Here is a 20,725-nt window from a genome sequence, read left to right on the forward strand (position 1 = left end):
ATCAAGTAGATCAAATGGATTCTGTATTTTTCCTGGAAAAACATGGCTCAGGTTATGTGTTTGCAGGAGCTGTCTTGGCCCTGTGTTCTCATCCTGACATCAGCCAGGATCCAGGGGGGAGGGTCCTGATGCAGGATGTTTGGGATGTATTGAGAGTGAAACCATGGCTTAAGTGCACCTAAACCACACAGGAGGCAGGTACAAGAGAAAAGCTCCGTGGTTGCACCTCCAAGGGGTCCAGGGCACAGGAAATGTGGAGAGCATGGGGTTCCAGCCATTCCTGGGCAGCGCTCCCCATTCCCTGCCCTGCCCCTCTCCTCCCATGGCAGGAGGCACCAGCTCCATGCTGGGACAGAGAAAGCTGAGAGCAGCTCATGACCCTTCCCATGACCACAGAAGTTCTCCCAGCCAGCTGCTGTCTCTGCCTCAGTTTCCCCAAAGGTTGATGGCACAAAGGGAGCTGCTCCCAGTCTGTTCCTCTCCTCTCGCTGCCCTTCCACGCCTCCATAAAGTTGCTCTGCAGGTGCCACCCCAAGCCCAGGCTGCAGAGCAGCTGATGCACACAGAGGTGAAGGGGGCAGGAGCAGGGCAGGATGGAGTCACTTCCCTGAGGGGTGCACCCCATGAACCCCCCTGCCGCTGTCACCCCAGGAGCACAGACCCACCACAGCCTCTGCAAACCGCAGAACGGCCATATCTTCACCACATGGAAACAGCTTCTACGCTTCATCTTTTCGGCGGCACACCCATACTGGTGAGATTTTATTACACAGGCAGGAAATAACACACAATGTTTCCCACCGCTTATCTGATCCAACAAGCAGTGTCTGAAGTCAAGAAACACACTGGTGCTCTCAACACGCAGCTAACCATCACCCCATCTGCGTCTGGGGCGTCCCCACCGTGTCCCCGAGCCGCCGTGCCCGAGCGTGGTCCAGCGGAGATGTTCAGCAGCTCCCAGGGAGGGATGGATGCTCAGTCGGGATGGTTGGGCAGGACTCACCCTCCCTCCACCTCCTCCTCCTCCCCACTGGCTGCTGAGATCCCAGCCTCCTCCCACTGTCTGCCCGGATTCAATTCCCGGAAAATAGGCTGCGGTGGCCCTTCCAGAGCCCAGCCTTTCACCTCAAGTCCTTTCCCCAAGGTCGTTTTCCTGTGGCTTATCAGGGTAAACCTTCTCCCCTCTGACTGTTGCCTGTTAGCTCCCGCACCTGCAGATCCAAGTGATTTCTGGCCCTGTTTATGCTGCAGCAGCTGCTCGGCAATGAATGGGGGCTGCCCTTCCTCGGGGTCTGCTCTGGGGTCTCTAGTTTTAGCTCTTGCCCCAGTTTCACAGTATCTGGGTGTCTCCTGCCTCTCGGTGCCTGTGACAAGACAGGCAGGGCACAGCCCATCTCCCGTGCTCCCCGCACGGCTCGGGACCGCTCGAAGGAGGAACGGGGAAAGGGTTTTTGCGCCTGGGGAGGGAGACAGAAGGAGCAGGAGCAGCAGCAGGGAGGGGGCAGCTCTTGAGCAGGGCTCGCTCTGCCTGGGCTGGGGACAGCCAGCCCGGTGCATCCCTGCCTGCTGCACTGCCTGTGGCACCGGGGATGGCAGCAAGAGCCCCACGGAGCACTGCCGGTCTCCTCCTTACCTCTGCTCCCGGTATTTCTGAGCGTTGGAGCCAGGAAAAAAGCTGTCGGGAACGGCAGTGAGGGCGGCTCATGGGCTGCGGGCTTCCAGCCCCCGCTCTGGAAAACGGGGAGGTTTCTCCTGCCCGCGAGTGGGACAGAACAGAAACAGGCTGAAAGCTTTGGCTCCCCTCCTCAGGCATCCCTCTGCCTCCCCCCTGCCTCCTGCTCCCTCCAGGCACTCCCAGCACCCAAAATAGCCGAGGGGCTGCGTGTCCCTGGCGCCGGGCTCCGAGTGCCTCAAGAGGGCTGGGGGGAGGCGCCGAGGGAGCGGCGGAAGCTCCTCTGGGCTGCTCTCGGCACATCCTCCGTGCCCCGGGGAAAGTCCGGCACCCTCAGGTCCCGGGCCGGGCTCAGCAGGAGCGGAGAGAGGAGCCGCAGCCTGCGCCGGAGGGCACCGTGCTGCCGCGGGCACCGAGCACCGGGACAGCCTTCCACGGAGCACCGGGACAGCCTTCCACGGAGCACCGGGACAGCCTTCCACGGAGCACTGGGACAGCCTTCCACGGAGCACTGGGACAGCCTTCCACGGAGCACTGCCACCAGCTGCCACCGAGCACTGCCACCACTTTCCACCGGGCACTGCCACCACTTTCCACGGAGCGCTGCCACCAGCGGCCGCCCTGGGCAGGGCTGTGGCAGCCCGATGGCTGCGGATGCTGTCTCGGCGTGGCCCGGCAATGGCAGTCGGGCTCTTTGCCCCGTGGATTCCGCCTTCGCCCAGCGCTTCCTGCCCGCCGTGTACCTGACCGTGATCCCTCTGGGGCTGCTGGGGAACGGGCTGGGGCTGTGGCACCTCTGCACAGGGCCCCGCGAGGGTGGCCGCCAGCCCCTCAGCCTGCTGGTGGGCAACCTGGGGCTGGCTGACCTGCTCTACGTCAGCACGCTGCCCTTCCTCGTCAGCTACTACCTGCGAGGCAGAGTGTGGCTCTTTGGGCAGGCCTGGTGCCGCCTCACCCGCAGCCTCTTCCACCTCAACCTGTACGCCAGCATCGGCTTCCTCACCTGCATCAGCATCCACCGCTACCTGGGCATCGTGCACCCGCTGAAGGCACGGGGCAGGTGCCAGGGGGCAGCCTCGTCGGCGTGGCTCAGCCTGACGGTCTGGGTGTGGGTCCTGGCACAGATAGCCCCTGATCTTGCCTTCAGCAAGACGGATGACACGGGGACCAAGTGCCACGACACCACAGGACACGAGCACCTGGGTGTTTACCTGCCCTACACCTTTGTTGTCACCATGACTGGGTTTGTCATCCCGTTCCTCATCATCATCGGGTGCTACTGCCACGTGGTGTTCGTGCTCTGCAGGAATGACAGCGTGGACCCCAGCCTCAGGAGGAGAAGCATCAGACTGGTGATTCTCGTGATGGTTCTCTTTTCCATCTGCTTCCTCCCCTACCACATCTTCAGAAACCTCAACTTGTTTTTTCGCTGGCAACCGCAAGGGTCCTGCACACAGGCTTCAAAGGATGTCTACGTTTCCTACCAGGTGACTCGGGGCCTGGCCAGCCTCAACAGTGCCCTCAACCCCCTGCTCTATGTGGTTACCAGCAAAGACTGGAGGTCACGAGTGAGGACCATCCGCCAAAGCGCCAGACAGTGTCTGAGGCCACCCTTCCGGCGCACGGCCTCTTGCCAGGCAGCTGAGAAGAAGAGGAACATCATTCTTTGTAAGGGGGAGGCTTCTAATGAGCTCTGAGGCACCTGACACCCCCACTTCTGCCACGTCAGCTTGTGCTTGGCCCCTCCCTGGGGGCAGCCCCCCACCTTGACAGCTGCTTTGCAGAGATGGTGACAGCAGCATCGCGGGCTCCGTGCACACAAGGGATAGACAGGACTGTCAGCATCACAGAGAAAACTGGCACCAGATTTCAAAAGCAAAGCCACTCGACCCAACCATTCTGCCTACAGCACGCCTGGAGATGGAAAGAGATGATCACGTTTGCTCCAGTCCAAAGTGTTTCCTCCAGCCCATCATGAGCAGTCTGAGCTAGTGAACACCTCTTGCTACCCAGCTCCTCTGACTGAGGGATGGGAGGGAGTGACACCTTGTCCCTCCTCTCTACTCTACTGTACAAAGAGGATTCCCTCTTTCACCTAAGGAGAGGTCCTGCATTGCAGAACAGCTGAGAGGGTGAATTTTTGCAGGGGGGGAAGAGCTTTGGAATGGAAATATTAATTAAAAAATCAGGTTTTAAGTACATTACTTAGCTCTGCCAGTTCCTGGGTGACTGAGCTGTTCCAGGATCTGTGGGATCCTCTACTGCCCACCTCCTTTGCAGAAGAGAAAGACATTACTGGCATTACTCACTCTCTTTTGGAAGAGCACATAGTAGAACTTACAAATAGGCATTTTAAAGTTTTTGGAGGCTGTTGGTTGGGGTTTTATTTTGGAAGGTGAATGACTGCAGTAGCCTGAACTGCTTTCAGCAGGAAAATGCCAGGAGAGTTTGCAAATCTTCAGGTGGGTGTTTGCATCTTGCATCCAGCCTTGAAAGGGCATTAGATATGACTTGTGAAAATTAGATGTGCAAATAAAAGGAGAAGCAGCACTGGTGTGAAGGCTTGTGAAGGCAGGATGTGATGGTGAGGGCAGCTCTCTGTCATCACCAGGAGTGGCAGGTCTCTTGCTTTGGGGTGAGCAGAGGCTCCCAGGCAGTATTTTGGTTTTTAATCTTGGTCTTACCCACTACAAACAGCTCGAACATTTCAATTCAATAATGTGATTTGCAGTGACAGCAGCTTTTGGAGCCCCGCTGAAGGAAGTGGACTGTGAGTTCAAATCAGCCCTTTCTGGGAAAGCACTGGCCCACGGACGGATGTTGTGCTCTTTTCCTGACATTTATGTCTGTCAGCTGTTCCTCACACGGACCCACCTTAGCTGGGCAGTGCAGGGAGCACAGCTGGCTTGCAGCACAGGTAATGTGTCTACAGTGCAATAAACAGCTCATGCTTTCAGTTGTGAGTCGTCTGGCTTCTTTTAAAGCCTTATGGGAGCCTGGGAGCCAGCTGGCCTGTGGGCTGGAGCAGGAGCCTGCCTGCTCAGGGAGTGGAGATGATCTTCCCAGGGCTCTGCAGACAGAGAACTGCTGGGAGACTGCAGGCAGCTGCTGGAGAGTGATCTGTGACAGGCACACACTGAGGAGCCTGCTCAGCACCAGTCAGGGGTCCCACAGAGCCTGAAATGTCCAGCTCCCACCTCATCCACAGGAAAAGCAAAGATAAAGCATAAATTCACCAACAAGAGCTTCTCTGTCTGTAGTAGGAAGATTGAGACATTAGGATCAGACCTGGTCCCTGCTCCTTGCTCCAGATCTGGGCTTCTCCAGAGCTCTGAACTCTTCTTTGTTCCCCAAAAAACACCCACGCCTCTGAAAGCTGTCCAGCTCTTCCATCTCCACACATGGATCCTGTCTAAGATGCTACAGCTCCCTGCAGAGCCAGCCTTGGCTCGCACAGCCCTTGGGAGCTGTGACACCCTGGCACTGCCCCCACTTTGGGCAGGGTTGGTTGAAGTAAAGCATCACCACATGTTGGGGAGGGAGCGCTGCGTAGGAAGTGCCAGCAAACTCTGCTCTCACCCCCTGCATCCTTGTGCCCAGATGTGTCTTCTTGTCTTCTCCAGTGCCCCCTCCCTTCACTTGTAATAAATGGTTTAAATGGTGTCCTAAGAAGCATCCCTGAGCCCCAGGGACAGTTGCAGGAATAAATCTGCACTTTTTTTCTGTGTTCTGTATCTGGCAAAGCAGCAAAAGCCAGTAAGGATCTGTGTGTTGGGCTGATGTCTGAGGAGTTTGGGGTGTAATATTTAATTCTTTTTTAATCACAGCCCCCTTGATTTTCAGGCAGTGCTGCTTCCCATGTGAACTGGAGGGAATAAGCTCTTTCCCTTTATTAGGTGTGTGTGTAATTAAGGCTCAGCCCCTGGCACATGAACCTCTTCACAGCTGGTGATGGGACAAAAAAACCACCCTCCTTCCTCTAGCCCTCCCTCCTCCATCCCTCCTTCCTGCCCTCACTGCCAGGGAGGTTCCTTCCCTCCCCAAGAGCAGCTGCTGCTCTCTGTGGGATATGGAAGTGTGTGGCCACTGCAGGGATCCTGCTCAAAACCTGCTCAAAACAGTGCATGGGCACTGCTCCCCTGTCAAAACCTCCCAGGGCTCTTTATCCCCTGGAAGCAGAGGGTTTGTCCCTGGAGCAACCAGCATGGGCAGCACCCAGCCTGTCCCAGGTCCCTCTTATAGCACAGGAAGAACTGTTGGGAGTGGGTAAAGGGGCAGGGAAGGTGGGCAGCTGTCATAATCCTCCTTCCCCTTCTCCCAACACAAGCATTTGCTGCTGGCAGGAAGGGGCCAGTGCCCCTGGAGAAGCTGTGCCATGGTTGCCTCCTGAATCATCACCCCTTTTGGGCTCCTGGCTTATGACAAGCTGGACATTCTTTCCCTCCCTTGGCTATCTGTTGCCAGACTTTGGAGATGTCTAAAAGCAAGTGAGAGGAATCCCACCTCCTTCTCCCACTGCCTCTCTGGTACAGCAGCATGGAGCAATGGTCTTGTCTGCAGAATCAAGCTGAAAGCAGATTTTTAACTCCTTTACCAAGATTAGACCCAACCAATAAATCAAATATGGTGAGAATTCTCCTCCTGACACTAATGGGATCAGGATCTAGCCTGGAAATTTGGCAGCATTTCTTGCTTCATTAAATAAACCGCTCTTGGTTGAGGATATGTTGCAAACACAGTCAAGGTTTGTTATGTTACAGAGAACTTTTGAGCTGACAGCCCAGGGAAGCCAGTCAGGCAGAAATAACAGGCACACATACAGATGCACAGATGTACAACCACTCTCTTCCTCCAAAATGCAGAACCGTTTTGTTGGGTTTTTTTGGCATGCAAAACACTCTACAAGAAGAAAATATTGCTATCAGCAACATCTAAGTGCATAGAACTCAACTCTGATTAATACTTCATTTCATTTTGCACACATTAGCTAAAATCTGGCTCTGGCTCAGTTCAGGGGTGCTGGTAGGGCCAGTGGAGCCCTGATTGCTAAACAAGTGTGGGTTGGCTGCCCTGTGCTGAGAACAGGCGAGGTGTGAAGCTGGACGAGAAGCAGCCAGAGCAGGGGGCTCCCGCAGGATTTGGCTCCCCATTACTCCAGGCACCCAGCCCCAGGACTTGGTGGAGCATTTTTCACAGTGTGGTGGGAGGCTGCAGTGTGCACACAAAAAGGGATGAGTCACTCAGGTCACTAATGAGAGGTCACAGCATCCTCAGATTCTGTGAGAGGCATTTATTTCTTCAGCAAAACAATTTCATTGCTAAAGTACCTTTGGCTGCAGTGACACCAGACCTGACAGGTTATCTTATTTACCGAGGAGATCGATCAGACTGGGAAGGGAGAGCAGATGTAATTATCCAGGTGAGCTGGGAAAAATGGTAAACATACCTGCCACTGGGGTGCTGCTGGTGATTTTAATAAAAGAGAAAAAGCTGACTCTTTGTCTATACTGCATGGAGTGCTTTGGCATCCGAGGGACCAACAGCTTGTGCAGAAGAGAGCAAATCACAGAAATAGAACAACACTTAGCATGCCTGTGTGAAGCCATCAGGCCAGCACTACCCCTGCAGTGCATGCAGTTATAAATAGTGATAGTTATAAATAGTTATAAATAGTTATAGATAGTTATAAATAGTTATAAATAGGTGATGCCGTGCTGCGCAGGACCCGGGGGCGAGGAGCGCACGGCCAGCCCCGGCCGCCGCTCCCAGCCCAGCAGCATTTGTATGTGCTCTACAGAGCGACTGCAGCTGCACCCTGCAGGCACCGGTTTGTCCTGCAGGACTCGCCGAGCCCAGGTTTGAAAGAGTTGTGTCATTTTAAACTCCGTTTCTTTAAATATCCGCCCGCAGCAAGCGCTCCTTGCCCCGGATCGCTGCTTGAGGCAGGCGCCAGCACAGGAGCGGGGCAGTGAGAAACCCCCGGGAGATGCTCAGTGCACTACGACCTGTGCTGCCTCCTCAGCATCCTGGGAGGAAGCTATCATTTGAATTTTGCCCAACACCTCTGCTCTGTCATGAGCAGGAGACACTCAGATCCAGCCTGGCTCCCTGAAGAGCCCTTCGTGCCAACGCGCAGCCCAGCCAGCGTGAAATTCTTCTGCTTGTTTGGGTTTATGGGCAAAAAGTTTACCCTAAGGAGCATCAGAGAGCTCCCAGGCTTCCCAAAGGCACCACAGCTCCTCCTTGGAGAAGCTGCTTCCATGCTGTGCTCACGACATCCAAGGACAGGAGACAGATTAACTCTGTCCTGGCTGCCTTTGCTCACGGGTGGAGGTGCAGAGCTGCTCCTCTGTGCTCAGCAGAGGTGGGGAGAACCACCCACCACAGCTCCCAGTCTGCTCTTACCAGCACAGCCCACCCTGCAGAACCTCCGTGTCTCCAGTCCAGGCAGTGGGGACAATCCCATGGCAGTGGAAGCTGCTGGCACGGAGGGGAGCTCAGGGGTAGGGTCACTGGTGCCAAGAGCCGGGCATTCTCACTGAATGAAGTGTTACTTGGCTTGGAGGCAAAAATCCCCCTCTGAAAGTGTGTAGTGCTGGCCAGTGCCAGAGGAGATGGGGATGCAGTTCCTTTGGGGTGCAGCTCATCCATGAGCCTGGGGCTATCCAAGACCCCAGCTGGTCTGCACAGCCCATCATGAGATGCTGCAGCTTCCTCAGGGCTGTTGGAGGAAGGAATCTTTCTGTGTGCAAAGCTGAAACAACAACTCCATCCCTGTAGCCACTATCACACTGCAATGAGCTGGGATGTGGGGAAAGCTCTGGCAGGGTGCCCCAGGGCAGACACCAGCAGCACAAGGGGCACAGTGAGGAAGAGGGGCTTCAGGAGCTGAAACATTCTTTATTTTCCAGCGGAGCATGTAGGAACAGAGGGTGGCTCATGGACAAACCAGCAGACTCATCCTGGGAGTACGGGACACATCCTCTCCTAAAGACACAGCACAGGGATGAGTGCTGGACTTGCAGCCTCAGCTGCCAGCCCCAGCCCGGGGGAAGTTCTCATTGCCTCCATAAAGGGGGCTGCTCACGCGTGGTTCTCAAGCCAGAAACCCCCAGATGGCCATGCCCTGACTCTGTGCCTGGTCCTGTGTGGAGATGGCCAAGGGATACCCAGAGCATCACCTGACACTGCTCAGCACCTCAGCTGCCGCCTCAAAAAATGACCTAAAAGTCAGGCAAATGTTTCATGTCACAGAGAAGCTTCTGGTTTATTTTCGCGTTTACCTCAGGTGGTTTGCCTGCCTCCAAAAAAGCCTACTGTTAATTTAATTCCCTCTAATGATTGATGGCAGATCTGGCGTCCCAATGCCTGGATCAGCTGTGATTCCTGTGCCACCATTTGCTGTGCCCCAGGGACAGCACACAGCCCCTGAGCATGGCTGGAAAGAAAGGGCCAGGGCTGGAGCAGGGGACAACAGCTGGGCCAAGCGAATACAGGGACATTTTTGTATTTGCAATTCGGAGAGGATGTGTCTTATCTCCCCAGACAGTCCTTCCAGAGAAAAGCCTGGAGAGAAACAACTGGAAACTTTTTGTATATAAACAAGACTTAGTAGAATCTGCAGTTTTAAGGTGGAGGAAGAAATCGGTCCCGAAAACGGTGCTTACACTTCAAGAGAAAACAAATATTTCGTTTTGTTCTATTCATTCCCCACTGGGAACCTGCTGTGCCCTCAGGCGTGGGCAGCAGGAACATTTTCACAGGGCATTTACAGCTCCCTTGGCTGGGAAATCGCTTGTGGCCCAAACCCAGAGCCCTTCTGGTCAGTGCAGTGTGGGACCAGCCATGGAGCATCGCTAGCAGGGGAAGAAAAATGAATCTTGGAAGAATTAAACCCTGCACTGAAATAAGTCGGTGCCGGGCAGGGAAGCTCAATCAACCTCGCAGCGCCGGTCCTCAGAGGAAAACAGGAAAGGACATCTTGAGTTTTACTAATAAATGCACTTTTCTCCAGTTAAAGTCCTGGGGCCGATTTGTTTCCTAGCGCGTTATTTTTAGCATCGAAAGGAGCCATTTACTGTAATCTGTCTGCCCGGGAAGCGGAGCTCCGGGGCCCACAGCCGGGACTGCGGCAGCGCCCGCGCCGCCAGCCCCGACCCCGACCCCAGCCCCGACCCCGACCCCGACCCCGACCCCGACCCCGACCCCGACCCCGACCCCAATCCCTGATCCCCGGCCCCGGCCCCGACCCCGACCCCGACCCCGACCCCGACCCCAACCCCGATTCCCGGCCCCAACCCCGACCCCGACCCCAGCCCCGACCCCAGCCCCGGCCCCGACCCCAGCCCCGACCCCGGCCCCAATCCCCGACCCCGATCCCCCATCCCCGACCCCGATCCCTATCCCGATCCCCATCCCCGACCCCGATCCCGATCCCTGATCCCCGATCCCCCATCCCCGATCCCCGATCCCACAGGCTGAGATGCAGGGAAGTCCTTTATGGCATCGTGATGCTGCCACCCGAGGTGGGAGCTGGCCCGGGGCCAGCCCGGCTCTCCCTGTGGCCACGTTCCTACCCTGAGTCTGTGTGGTGGCCATGGCAGCTCGTCTCCAGATCCACCTTGCCCAGAAGCAGGACCCTTCTCCAGACACACTCCCATAGTCTCTCCTTCATTACAGGGATCTCCTGGTCCACTCTGGCACTGGCAGCAGCACCACGGAGCCTCCCAGCCCCAAAACCCAATCCAAACTGGCAGACAGCTTTGATTTAACAGGCTCTCAGCAAATACTTCCACAAATTTTTAAGTAGAGGCATAATGATTTTATCTTATTATTTTATAATTAAAGCCAAGATCCTCAAACAAAATAAATGAACCCAGTAAAGCATCTGAGATCAAGAACTCGCTAAAGCAGAGCAGCACCTTTCCCATTTGGTTGTGGTCCAGGCGCTTTATGGCAGGTACTTTGTGCCTGGCTGATGTTCAACTGACAGCTTTCCAAGCATATAAAAAACTTATTAGGCTGAAAATAGAGTTTGTGACCATAAACTGTCAAGAGTACTGTCAGCATTTCCAGCCCAGGTCTGCTTTGTGTACAACCAGTGGCAGATCAGGCTGCTGGAGGAAGTGGGGTGCAAGCATGGGGCTGTGTGGCCCCTCACAGAACCCATTTTGGGTAGGAAGGGTAGGTGGGAAATGCTTCCAATGAGTTCTGGGGTATTAGGAGGTGGCATGATGAGGTTTAGCATGGCTGGTACTGGGTAAGGAGGTTGGAGCCAGTCATACACAGAACCGTGTTAATGTGCCATGGGGTTGGAAAGCTGGAAGTCACATCCATGGGAGACCAAACTGCATTTACAACCAGTTTATATCCAATGCTTCCTTATTTCCCTTGCTGAGCTTCCACATCACAATGCAGAGCAAAGTGCCTGCAGCCATCTGAGCTACAAAGAGCCCAGGAGGGAGGCAGAAGCAATTCTCAGAGCCAAGGTAAAACTGTTCTTGAGCCTGCAGTAACTGAGCATGGCCAAAAGACAAATCCCAGGCAGCTCCAGCGTGCAGGGGGATGTTTTACAAGATGATTTGTGGAGTCATGGGACAGAAGCAAACACTACATCCAGCCTGGGTGCAGTCAGGAATGCTGTGTCTGCAGAGGAAGGCATTGCCCTGGCCCTTCATGTAGAGAGGAGGGAGTGCTCCCTGTGCCCAGCTCACGGTGCTGCCTGGCTGGGGCAGCCCAGCAGTGCTTTAAGGACATCATCTGGGCAGCTGCTTGTTATTCATACTCTGATACCTAATAATTTTTAGAAATTAAACTAATACACTGCTTTAGAAATACCCTGTGGCTTTGCCAGGCTATCTATAATCTAAGTATTAATGGCATTAAAGCGAGAATAGCTGATGCTTTTACTAAAGCAAACAAAAACATCAATTTGGTGCTTAAAAATAACCTAAAGAGGCAGAGTACCATCAGGATGGTCCCCAAGCCCTCAGAGAGCTGGAGCACCTTGGAGCTGAAACCAGGGAAGGAGTTGGGTGGTGGGACTTGGGATTGACTCAAGCAGACCCACACAACTGGTCCCTGTTTAGTGCTTTTGGTCTGAAACTGCTAAGCAGTTTTTCTTATTTCAATCCATTAGAACTAGAAAAGCTTTTTAATAAACTCCCTGCCAGCATGGAATTAGAAGATGTGGGCCAATTAGACACATTAATTAGTCACTGGTTTAAACAGAGATGAGGTTTGACTTTGTTTACCGGCCTCTCAAAGTTCACCTCCAAAGGATTGGAAAAAAGGCACGTTCACTCCCAGTCACAAGCACCTCCCCACACAAACACAGCACTTGGACTCACGTTTTATTTTCAGAGCTCCTGCTTTTTCTTTGCCTCCCCATGCAATAAAAATGAGACATTTAATCTCATAATGCAACTTCTCGCTGAAAATCAATGATAAAGTACATTATCTTGCCCGCCCTGAACCCATGGCTCCAGCTTGACCTTCCTCAAGCAGAGCAAAGTCCAGAGAAACACAAAGGTTGAATTTATGGTTTCCCAGCAAGAAAGTGTAAAACTTTCCTGTGCCTCAGGAGGAACAGGACAGGATGGCCCTCCACAACAGCCATCTGACACAGTTTGGTGTCTCTCATGCCCTGTGATCACTGCAGGCAGGAAAAAGTAGTGTGTGAGCAGTGAGAAACAGATCAGGCTGAATCCAGCCTGGGTTTTGAAGCCTCCAGTCCCACTCCAAACAGTCCTGGCTTGTTAGGACTCATTAGGAGATGGATCTTGCACCCCTTTTCCTGCTGAGCAGCATTTATTCTACAGGGGCCTCTGACCTGTAAGAGGTCAAAGCAAGCCTCAAAAGGAGAAATCAGTGACATCCCAATCTCTGTAACTCCCAGTGCAGCAGGGAAAGGCCATGCTGAAGGAAGACCCATGTCCCAAGACACTGCAAGGTAAAGATTTCTTCTGGGGTCAGGAAAAGACCTTGAAGCCAGCCAAGGTCAGCCCACCACAAGCCCCAAAGAGGACAGGACAGTAGAAGGGAACTCTGAGAGTTGCTCATGCTGTGGCAGCAGAGATGCTCCCCCTGTCCCCAGTGTCCCCAGCCACCCCTCCCTGTGTGGGCAGCACCTTGGGAAAGCCATGCTCTACCATCTCTGCCCAAGCACTGCTGGCTCTCATCACAAACTCTGGTGTGGAAATGAGCTGGGCAGGATTTACTTCACAATCAGCTGAGGTTGATGCTGCTCCTAAAGGAAACTGGGAAAGCACCTGTCTGCCTGCTTCACCCACCAGTGGAGAGCATCTCCCAGGGCTTTCCATGCTGCAGCTTACAGTGGCATGTTGGCCCAACATCTGCACGGAGCAGCTGGCTTTCCATAACAGGCTATGGCATCAGCTTAACCCTCCAAATATTTGGACCCAGAATTTGACCTGCAAGGCACTGGAGGCCCCAGAGCCCCTTCTAAAAGATGTGTGACAGGCACCCAAAGATGCAATTATTATAAGATCTCCTTCCTCTCTAATGGAACCAACAGAAGCTCAGTTAGCAGCTCTGGCTCCTGTCTCCAAGGTGGGAAGTCATTGCTGACCAGTGGAAAAAATTACCAGCACCAGGTGAAGTGCATCTGCATGAGCAGGAGCCCCCACACGTCTCTGGGGCTGGAGGTTTGACAGCATCCCAGGCCCCCTCAGCAGGGCTGCAAACACACCATGGAGAGCACAAACCACACACATTCCTCCAGCAGAGGCTCTGCCACATGATTTAGGAGGCTGCAAGCCCTGCCATGTCGAGCAGCACGCTGACAGCTTCTGCTGCTCCTGATGGATGCCGGAGTCTATTTTTTCTCCAATAACAACTTTCACTAATGGTGCTGGCACGGAGGCTCAGCAAGGAGGAGGGAAGTGGCAAGTGGCCAGGGTGAAAAAGAGTTCACAATTACAGTAGGAGAGGCCACTGTGTCCCTTGCTTTGGCCATGGAAATGCTGAGGACTGAGATGGAAGGGGCTCTAGGAGAGCATTGAGTCACCCCCTCCTTCAGGAGAGCACCCACTGTACCCAGAGCATTTTCAGCAGACACCCAGACATCTGCTTATCTTATTTTTAAACTCCTCAAGTGACAGGGTGGCCACGATCTCCCCCAGCAGTCTGTTCCAGTGTTTCACTGTCTTCATGGTTAAAAAGTTTTTCTTATGTCCAGTTCAAAGCTTCATTGGTGCAACTAAATCCCAAAGCATCTTCTCCTCTCCAGAGAGAAGCAAGATGGATGAAGAGGGATGTAAGCCTCATCGTTTTTTTCACTTGTGTGTTTTATTCCCAGCCAAAAGAAGAAGAGTTTATTTTCCTGAAAGAGATACTATCTCCTGCAACACACAACTCAGAAGTATCTTTCTATTTTTAAAAGTGAAGTATAGGAGTTACATAAAATCTATGGTAACCAGGAATGAGAAACAGGGTCTTCAATTTGTGGGCTCTGCCTCCTACCGCAGCTGATTTCCCTTCTCCTTGGGGCTGACCTGGGCTGTCCACAGCACATCAGAGCAGAGAGGCTGAGCTCACTGCCCCCCACACCAGCAGAGGATGGACAGGCCCCACATCCCCCGTGCCTGCAGCCTCTCACCAATGTGCCAAAGAAAGCGTCAGAAACAGTGAATCTGGTTTTGTTCCTTTCTGCCCACTTAAAACAGCACTGGACCCAACAGGCCAGACTCTGCCCTGGTAACCAGCTGGGAAAAGAGTGACACAGATAATGGAGAGAGATAACACAGCTAACACAGACAAATAACACAGATAACACAGATAGATAACACTGGGAACACAGATAACACAGATAGATAACACAGACAATGCAGATAGCACAGACAGATCACACAGACAGAAAACACAGATAGAAAACACAGATTGCACAGGTAAAACAAATAGATCACACCGGTGACACCGGTAGCAGCAGGTTCCTCAGTGCCATGGCTGTGAAGCGGCCCAGATCGGGGCAGAGCAGAAGGAGCAAGGGGATGATACCACGGAAAACTTGGGGGCAGCCACACAGCCCCAACCCTGCCTTCGGGAGGGCAGGTGAGGAGGGTGTAGGCACAAGAAACTCCTCCAGCCTGGGAGCATCCAGAAACATTTTCGGGGAACGGGGCTGTTACTGCAGTCACTGGCACGAGAATGAAGCGCGGCCTCTCTGGGGCTCACCTGCAGCCGGGCAGGGAGGGCTCGGGGCACACGGAGCCAGCCTAGGTGTGCATGCGAGCCGGAGCCCTCAGGAGCCCGCGGGAGCCGCTGCCCGGGGCAGGCAGGAGGCGCTGCGCGGTGCCCGGGCCCGGTGCGGGGTGCGGGATGCGCGGGCGGTGTGCGGTGCGGGATGAGCCATGCGCGGGGGTGAGAGGTGCGCGGGCGGTGCACGGTGCGGGATGCGCGGGGGATGCGGGATGTGCGGGCGGTGCCCGGTGCCCGGTGCGCGGTGCCCGGTGCGCGGGGGGCGGTGCGCGGTGCCCGGTGTGCGGGCGGTGAGCGGTGCCCGGTGCGCGGTGTGCGGTGTGCGGGCGGTGCGCGGTGCGCGGGGGGCGGTGCGCGGGCGGTGCGCGGTGCCCGGTGCGCGGTGCCCGGTGTGCGGTGTGCGGGCGGTGCGCGGTGCCCGGTGTGCGGTGCGCGGTGCGCGGGCGGTGCGCGGTGCGCGGGCGGTGCGCGGTGCCCGGTGCGCGGGCGGTGCGCGGTGCCCGGTGCCCGGTGTGCGGTGTGCGGGCGGTGCGCGGTGCGCGGGGGGCGGTGCGCGGTCGCGGGGGTGCGCGGGGGGCGGGCGGGGGGCGGCGGCGGCGGGGCCATGCGGAGCCCGGGCTGAGCGCGGCGGCCGCCCCTCGCCATGAAGCGGCAGAACCTGCGCACGGCCGCGCTCATCCTCTGCATCTTCTCCTACCTGCTGGTGGGCGCCGCGGTCTTCGATGCGCTGGAGTCGGAGGCGGAGAGCGGCCGCAAGCGGCTGCTGGAGCAGAAGCGCGGGGAGCTGCGGAGGAAGTACCGCTTCTCCGCCGACGATTACCGGGAGCTGGAGCGGCTGGTGCTGCAGGCCGAGCCGCACCGCGCCGGTCGCCAGTGGAAGTTCGCCGGCTCCTTCTACTTCGCCATCACGGTCATCACCACCATCGGTGAGTGCGGGCAGCACGGCCGGCGCGCACGGCATCCCTCCGTCCCTGAACCTCCGCACCCCGCGTCCCTACATCCAAGCTCCCTACACCCCCTGCCCCTCCATCCCTGCCTCCCATGTCCCTCTATCTCCATGTCCCTGAGCCCCATCCTTCTCCAGCCCTCCAGTACCCCTGAGAGCTCCAGGACAGTCTGGGGGTGCCCACATGGCAGAGACAGGTGTCACCCGTCCAAGGCAGGGACATCTCTTCGGGCCACCCCGAGCTGACCCTGTGGGACCCTAGTGCCCAGTGGTGGGCGAGGCAACCCACGGGCAGCCCCCCTGTCCTGGGGGTGCTGCTAAGGCTGGGGCTACAGGACACGATGTTGTCCCAGGGAGTCAGCAGCTTGTGGAGCTTCTGCGGGAACCTTTGGAGCAGGCAGCTGCCAAAGTTGGCAGCGGTGTGGGAGGGCAGAGGCAGGGGCCGTGTCTGTCCCCTGCGCTCGCTGTAGCCAATGAGCTGGGTGAAGAGCTGGGCAAGAATTGTTGGCTTCTTCACTGGCTCAAAACTCTGGGTGTTTGGCTGTGTGAGAACTGCTTCACGGAGCCAAGAGAGCCACGAGCCACTGCCTGCTGCTCTGCCTGCACAGAAGCCTGCAGAGACACGGGTGTCAGCTTGGAGGGAAGTGATTGAATCACATTAAACTCCCCCGTAGACCCACTTACCCATACTAGAGCCCAGTGCCTTGGTTTGTCCGCTTCAATTTTGCAAGAGAATGAAACTAAATTGAGTGAGGGTTGTCTTAATTAAGGTGAGATTAGCCACATGGGAGTTGAGCATAGTTTAATTAATCCACTTTGATTAATCCATGCACCCTTGGCATCCCGTGGGGGTAGACAGGGATCCTGTGCTTGTGTCACTGCTTGTGCTGGGATTTCAGTCAGCAGATGTGTTTTGGAGGCAGGAATCCTGAGGCCAAATCCTGCCCTGGCACAGCCAGCAGCCACCTCCTGCTCTTCAGGACAGAACTTTAGCCTTACCAAAGGGCTTGGAATGGTTGAAATACCTCTGGTAGCTGGAAGCATCATCCCTCAGGAGAAGAGTTGGTGGGATCAACTGCACTGTGTTTCCAGAGGACAGGAGGTGGAAGAGGGACAGGTATCCTGCAGGCCTTGCCTGGGGTCTCCGTGTGCTCCCATGGGATGTGGTGTGGGGTTTGTGGAGCTGGGAACACACATTGTCAGCAAACCACAGTGAGCTTAGGGCATGGTTCAGGTTAAACCCCAGCAGGAGGGAAAGATGAATGGCTTCAGAAAAAATCCCCATCATCACCTGACAGATCATAGCTTCATTTACATTATTTTCCTGTTGGCTGTGACAAACAATGGCTGTGCTTATCACACACCCCGTGTCATAAATAATTTCAGCCCAGGTGCCATATTTCTTAAAAGCTGACATGTTAGATCTCTTTATATTGGGCTGTGCTCCAAATCTCAGTTTTAATGTTATTGTAGCTGTGTTGACTCTTTCTAATTCCCTTTGTCATTTCGAAACCATCAGTCAAACGCTCCTTCAATGGTCTCTCAGGGTATAACAATTGTTTTTTCCACTTACTGCTCTTCTGGATCATTATATTTACATCCTCATTGCTGTCATTGTATTATCTTGCAGCCTGGGACCTGGTGATTGCACTCAGTTATTAAGCTTGGATCTGACTGGGAGGTTTTGCCACTGCAGTCTCCTGTCTGCTCTCTATTTCATGAAATGTGGCATGCAGGCATTAAATTCATCATTTTTTGTTATGTGAATTTGTGAATAGAGAGAGCAATTAGAAGCTCATCCCTTGTTGCCTGCTCACAGTTCAGAGCACAGCATGGTAAAGGATAATGCTGTCCTCAGCCCCTCAGCCCTGTCCCATATAGGAGTTTCCAGGGTTCAGGAGCCCAGGATAACGTGGTTATCCTCCTCTGATCCTTCCTTCACTGGGTGCAGCCCCTTCCCCAAGTGTCCTGGAAATCCACAGGCAACAAGGACTGAGGTGAAGCCAAGTCACAGCTTAGAACTGTGAGGTAACAAGAGGGTGTTTCCCCCCGTGTTTTCCATGCAAAAGTCACACAGATTCCTGCAGAAAGTGAAAATACAAATAGCTGTTTGTGAAAGGCCTGGCAGCAGTGCAGGAAGGAGCTGGCACTGTTCTGCAGGTGCCTTCAGAAGGGAAGTTTCAGGCCCTGGCAGGTTCTTGTAAAAGCAACTCAAAGGAAAGGCTCAGATGCTTTTAGATGCCTTTAGATGCCTTTGGATGCTGTTACTCCCCACGCCACGTGACTCCCTTGCACTGAGTTCGTTACTCATCCTCTGAGGTCAGGGGCCACTGGTTTCTGCTAAGCTGCTGTAATTGAGGTGGGCACAGAATCGCTGGAGTCCGGAAGATTGCAGTGAATACCTCACTACGCCTCAGTGTAATTGTGTGTGTCCTTGAGTCACAGCTCTGAAACTCTGGCCAAGGTGGAGAAATTAAATCTCAGAAGGCGTTCAAGGAGAACCTTGTCCTCCTGGAGCTCCTTGTCGCCAGGAAAAAGGCTGACAGGGCTGCGGTGGCAGAGATGCTCCCTACCCTGCATCTAAAACAGCACAGCCCCTCCTCCCCAGCAGTCCGGTGGTGCTTTAGGTCTGAGTCTAATTAGTGACACTGGAGTAAATCTGGAGTGGGTCTGCAGAAGTCCTTCCATACTGAGCTGCTCCTGTGGGGACTGTCCCTATAGGACAGGGTTGCAGGGTCGCTCTGGCTCCTGTCCAACAGGCCACACAGCAAGTGCTCACAGAGCTGAGACTCAAACGGGCATGTCACTGGATGGCTTGGGAGGAGGAGCAGGTGACAGGGGAGGTGGCAATGCCCCTGCAAGGGCAGTTGTGGATGGTCCTGGCTGGGTGTGCACCTCCCCACAGGGTGATCTGACACTGTTGGTCTCAGCATCTTGCAGAGCCTCTGTTCCCCCTGGCTGTGGGGTTCAGGTTACCCTGCACACCTGGCACAGCATCATGGCCTCTGAATTATCCGTGAGCTGCAGGAGGCTTGCAGACCCCAGTCCAGCTCTAGGCCTCCACTTGGTCTCTGTGACACGGGGGGCTATCAGAAGGGTACCTTCTCTCTTTAGAGGTCAAATGAGGTTCTGCCTACATGATACAGCAATGTGCCATCATCCCAAGGGATGGGCATCCCATGGCCCCATTAGCATAGTCTGCAGATCTGTTACTGAGTCATTTTCCATTCTTTCCCCCATTTTTCTACTGCTCCTCCTGGTGACAGGGCAGCTCTGCTGGAAACCCCAGTGAGGGCTTGACACCACCTTTCCTCCTTCCTGTGTCCTTCACAGGTTATGGGCACGCTGCTCCCGGCACAGACGCTGGCAAAGTCTTCTGCATGTTCTACGCCATCCTGGGCATCCCCCTGACACTGGTCATGTTCCAGAGCCTGGGGGAGCGCATGAACACCGTCGTGCGGCTGCTGCTCAAGAAGATCAAGAAGTGTCTGGGCATGAGGACAACCCATGTCTCCATGGAGAACATGGTCCTGGTGGGCTTTCTGTCCTGCATGGGCACGCTGTGCATTGGCGCCGCTGCCTTCTCTTATTTCGAGGGCTGGACTTTCTTCCACGCCTATTACTACTGCTTCATAACCTTGACCACTATTGGCTTTGGAGACTTTGTGGCTCTGCAGAAGAACGAGGCTTTGCAGAAGAAGCCCCCATATGTGGCTTTCAGCTTCATGTACATCCTGGTAGGCCTGACCGTCATCGGCGCCTTCCTCAACCTGGTGGTGCTGCGGTTCCTGACGATGAACTCGGAGGACGAGCGGCGGGACGCCGAAGAGCGAGCCTCGCTGAGGAGAGCCCGCAACAACATCCACCTCAAGCCCAAAGAGGACAGCCGCAGCAGCAATGCCATTTTTCTCCCTGTGGAGGACAGGACGAGCCAGATGAACCTGATCCCGCTGGTCCAGGAGGACGCGGAGAGGCAGCGGCGTCAGTCGGCCGCCTCGGCGGCCGCGGTGCCGTCCTTCTGCACGTGCCTGTGCTACAGACCCCAGGTGTGTGGCAGCCCGGCACCCTCCCACCCCGAGACCCTGAGCTGCCACACCAACCCTGTGTACTACAACTCCATTTCCTACAAAATCGACGAGGTGTCCCTGAGCACACGGGGTCAGACCGGCTCTTCCCCAGGGAGCACTTTGTCTTCCAACAGCCCTCGCTGCCGGCAGCACCCCCGGCTGCGGAGGAAATCCATCTAGGAGCACGTGCCGAGCTGTACTCAGCGCTCGAGTCTTACTACGATGATAAATTAAGAACAGAGATGTCAGGTTCTTCTTACTCATTTCTTCTGTTCCTCTCCCTCCCCCCAGCAGGAGCCTCTAAATCCTGTCGGGAAATGATGATTCCTTTTTTTGCAGGCACTGAATGACATTGTTAGTTTTTCTTTGCTTTTTCCTCCCAAGTAGGTTCGAGTATTTGGGACTGGCAAGAGCCCCCCCTGCCCCAATGTGAAGCCCACTGAGCTGTAGGTTTGCTCTCCCATCTCCCTGCTCCCCAAAAGGGTGCATTGCTGCCTTCCCACCCTGCTGAGCCTTGGCTCTGGCTGCTCTTACTCCATGGGCTGGGTTGCATTTGCTGTCAAAAGCACAGCGTGTGTGAGCAAGCCTTGCAGGGCTGGGGGCCTTTAAGTTGTCCCCTGGCACCAGGTGCAGGTAAGTCAGTGCCACACAGTAGATTTGCAGCTGGTGGGTGGGCAGGGAGAGGTGGGCAGGAGGGAATGGGCTGCAGTCCTGAAGCTCAGCAAACAGGGACAGCTTCATGGAGGAACTTCATCTCCTGTGAGCAGCCCTCTGAGTCTGAGCTCAGGTCTGTGGCTGGCTCAGTGCTTTTGGAAGCTGGAG

The 20,725-nt window shown here is 55.1% G+C and overlaps 2 protein-coding genes across 2 annotated transcripts; both read left to right on the forward strand.

Moving 5' to 3' along the window:
* The first annotated feature begins 1,031 nt into the window (after positions 1-1,031).
* LOC131585180 (P2Y purinoceptor 1-like) lies at positions 1,032-4,617 on the forward strand. Its single transcript, XM_058850998.1, has one exon. It carries the CDS (start codon positions 2,317-2,319, stop codon positions 3,367-3,369), a length of 1,053 nt encoding a protein of 350 aa, XP_058706981.1. The 5' UTR covers positions 1,032-2,316; the 3' UTR covers positions 3,370-4,617.
* Positions 4,618-15,533: 10,916 nt separating this feature from the next.
* On the forward strand, positions 15,534-20,083 carry KCNK15 (potassium two pore domain channel subfamily K member 15). The gene is made up of 2 exons (XM_058850689.1): positions 15,534-15,816; positions 19,170-20,083. Exons 1-2 carry the CDS (start codon positions 15,534-15,536, stop codon positions 20,081-20,083), a joined length of 1,197 nt encoding a protein of 398 aa, XP_058706672.1.
* The last annotated feature ends 642 nt before the right edge of the window (positions 20,084-20,725 follow it).

Source organism: Poecile atricapillus, chromosome 15, assembly GCF_030490865.1.
Source record: "Poecile atricapillus isolate bPoeAtr1 chromosome 15, bPoeAtr1.hap1, whole genome shotgun sequence".
Lineage (NCBI taxonomy): Eukaryota > Metazoa > Chordata > Aves > Passeriformes > Paridae > Poecile > Poecile atricapillus.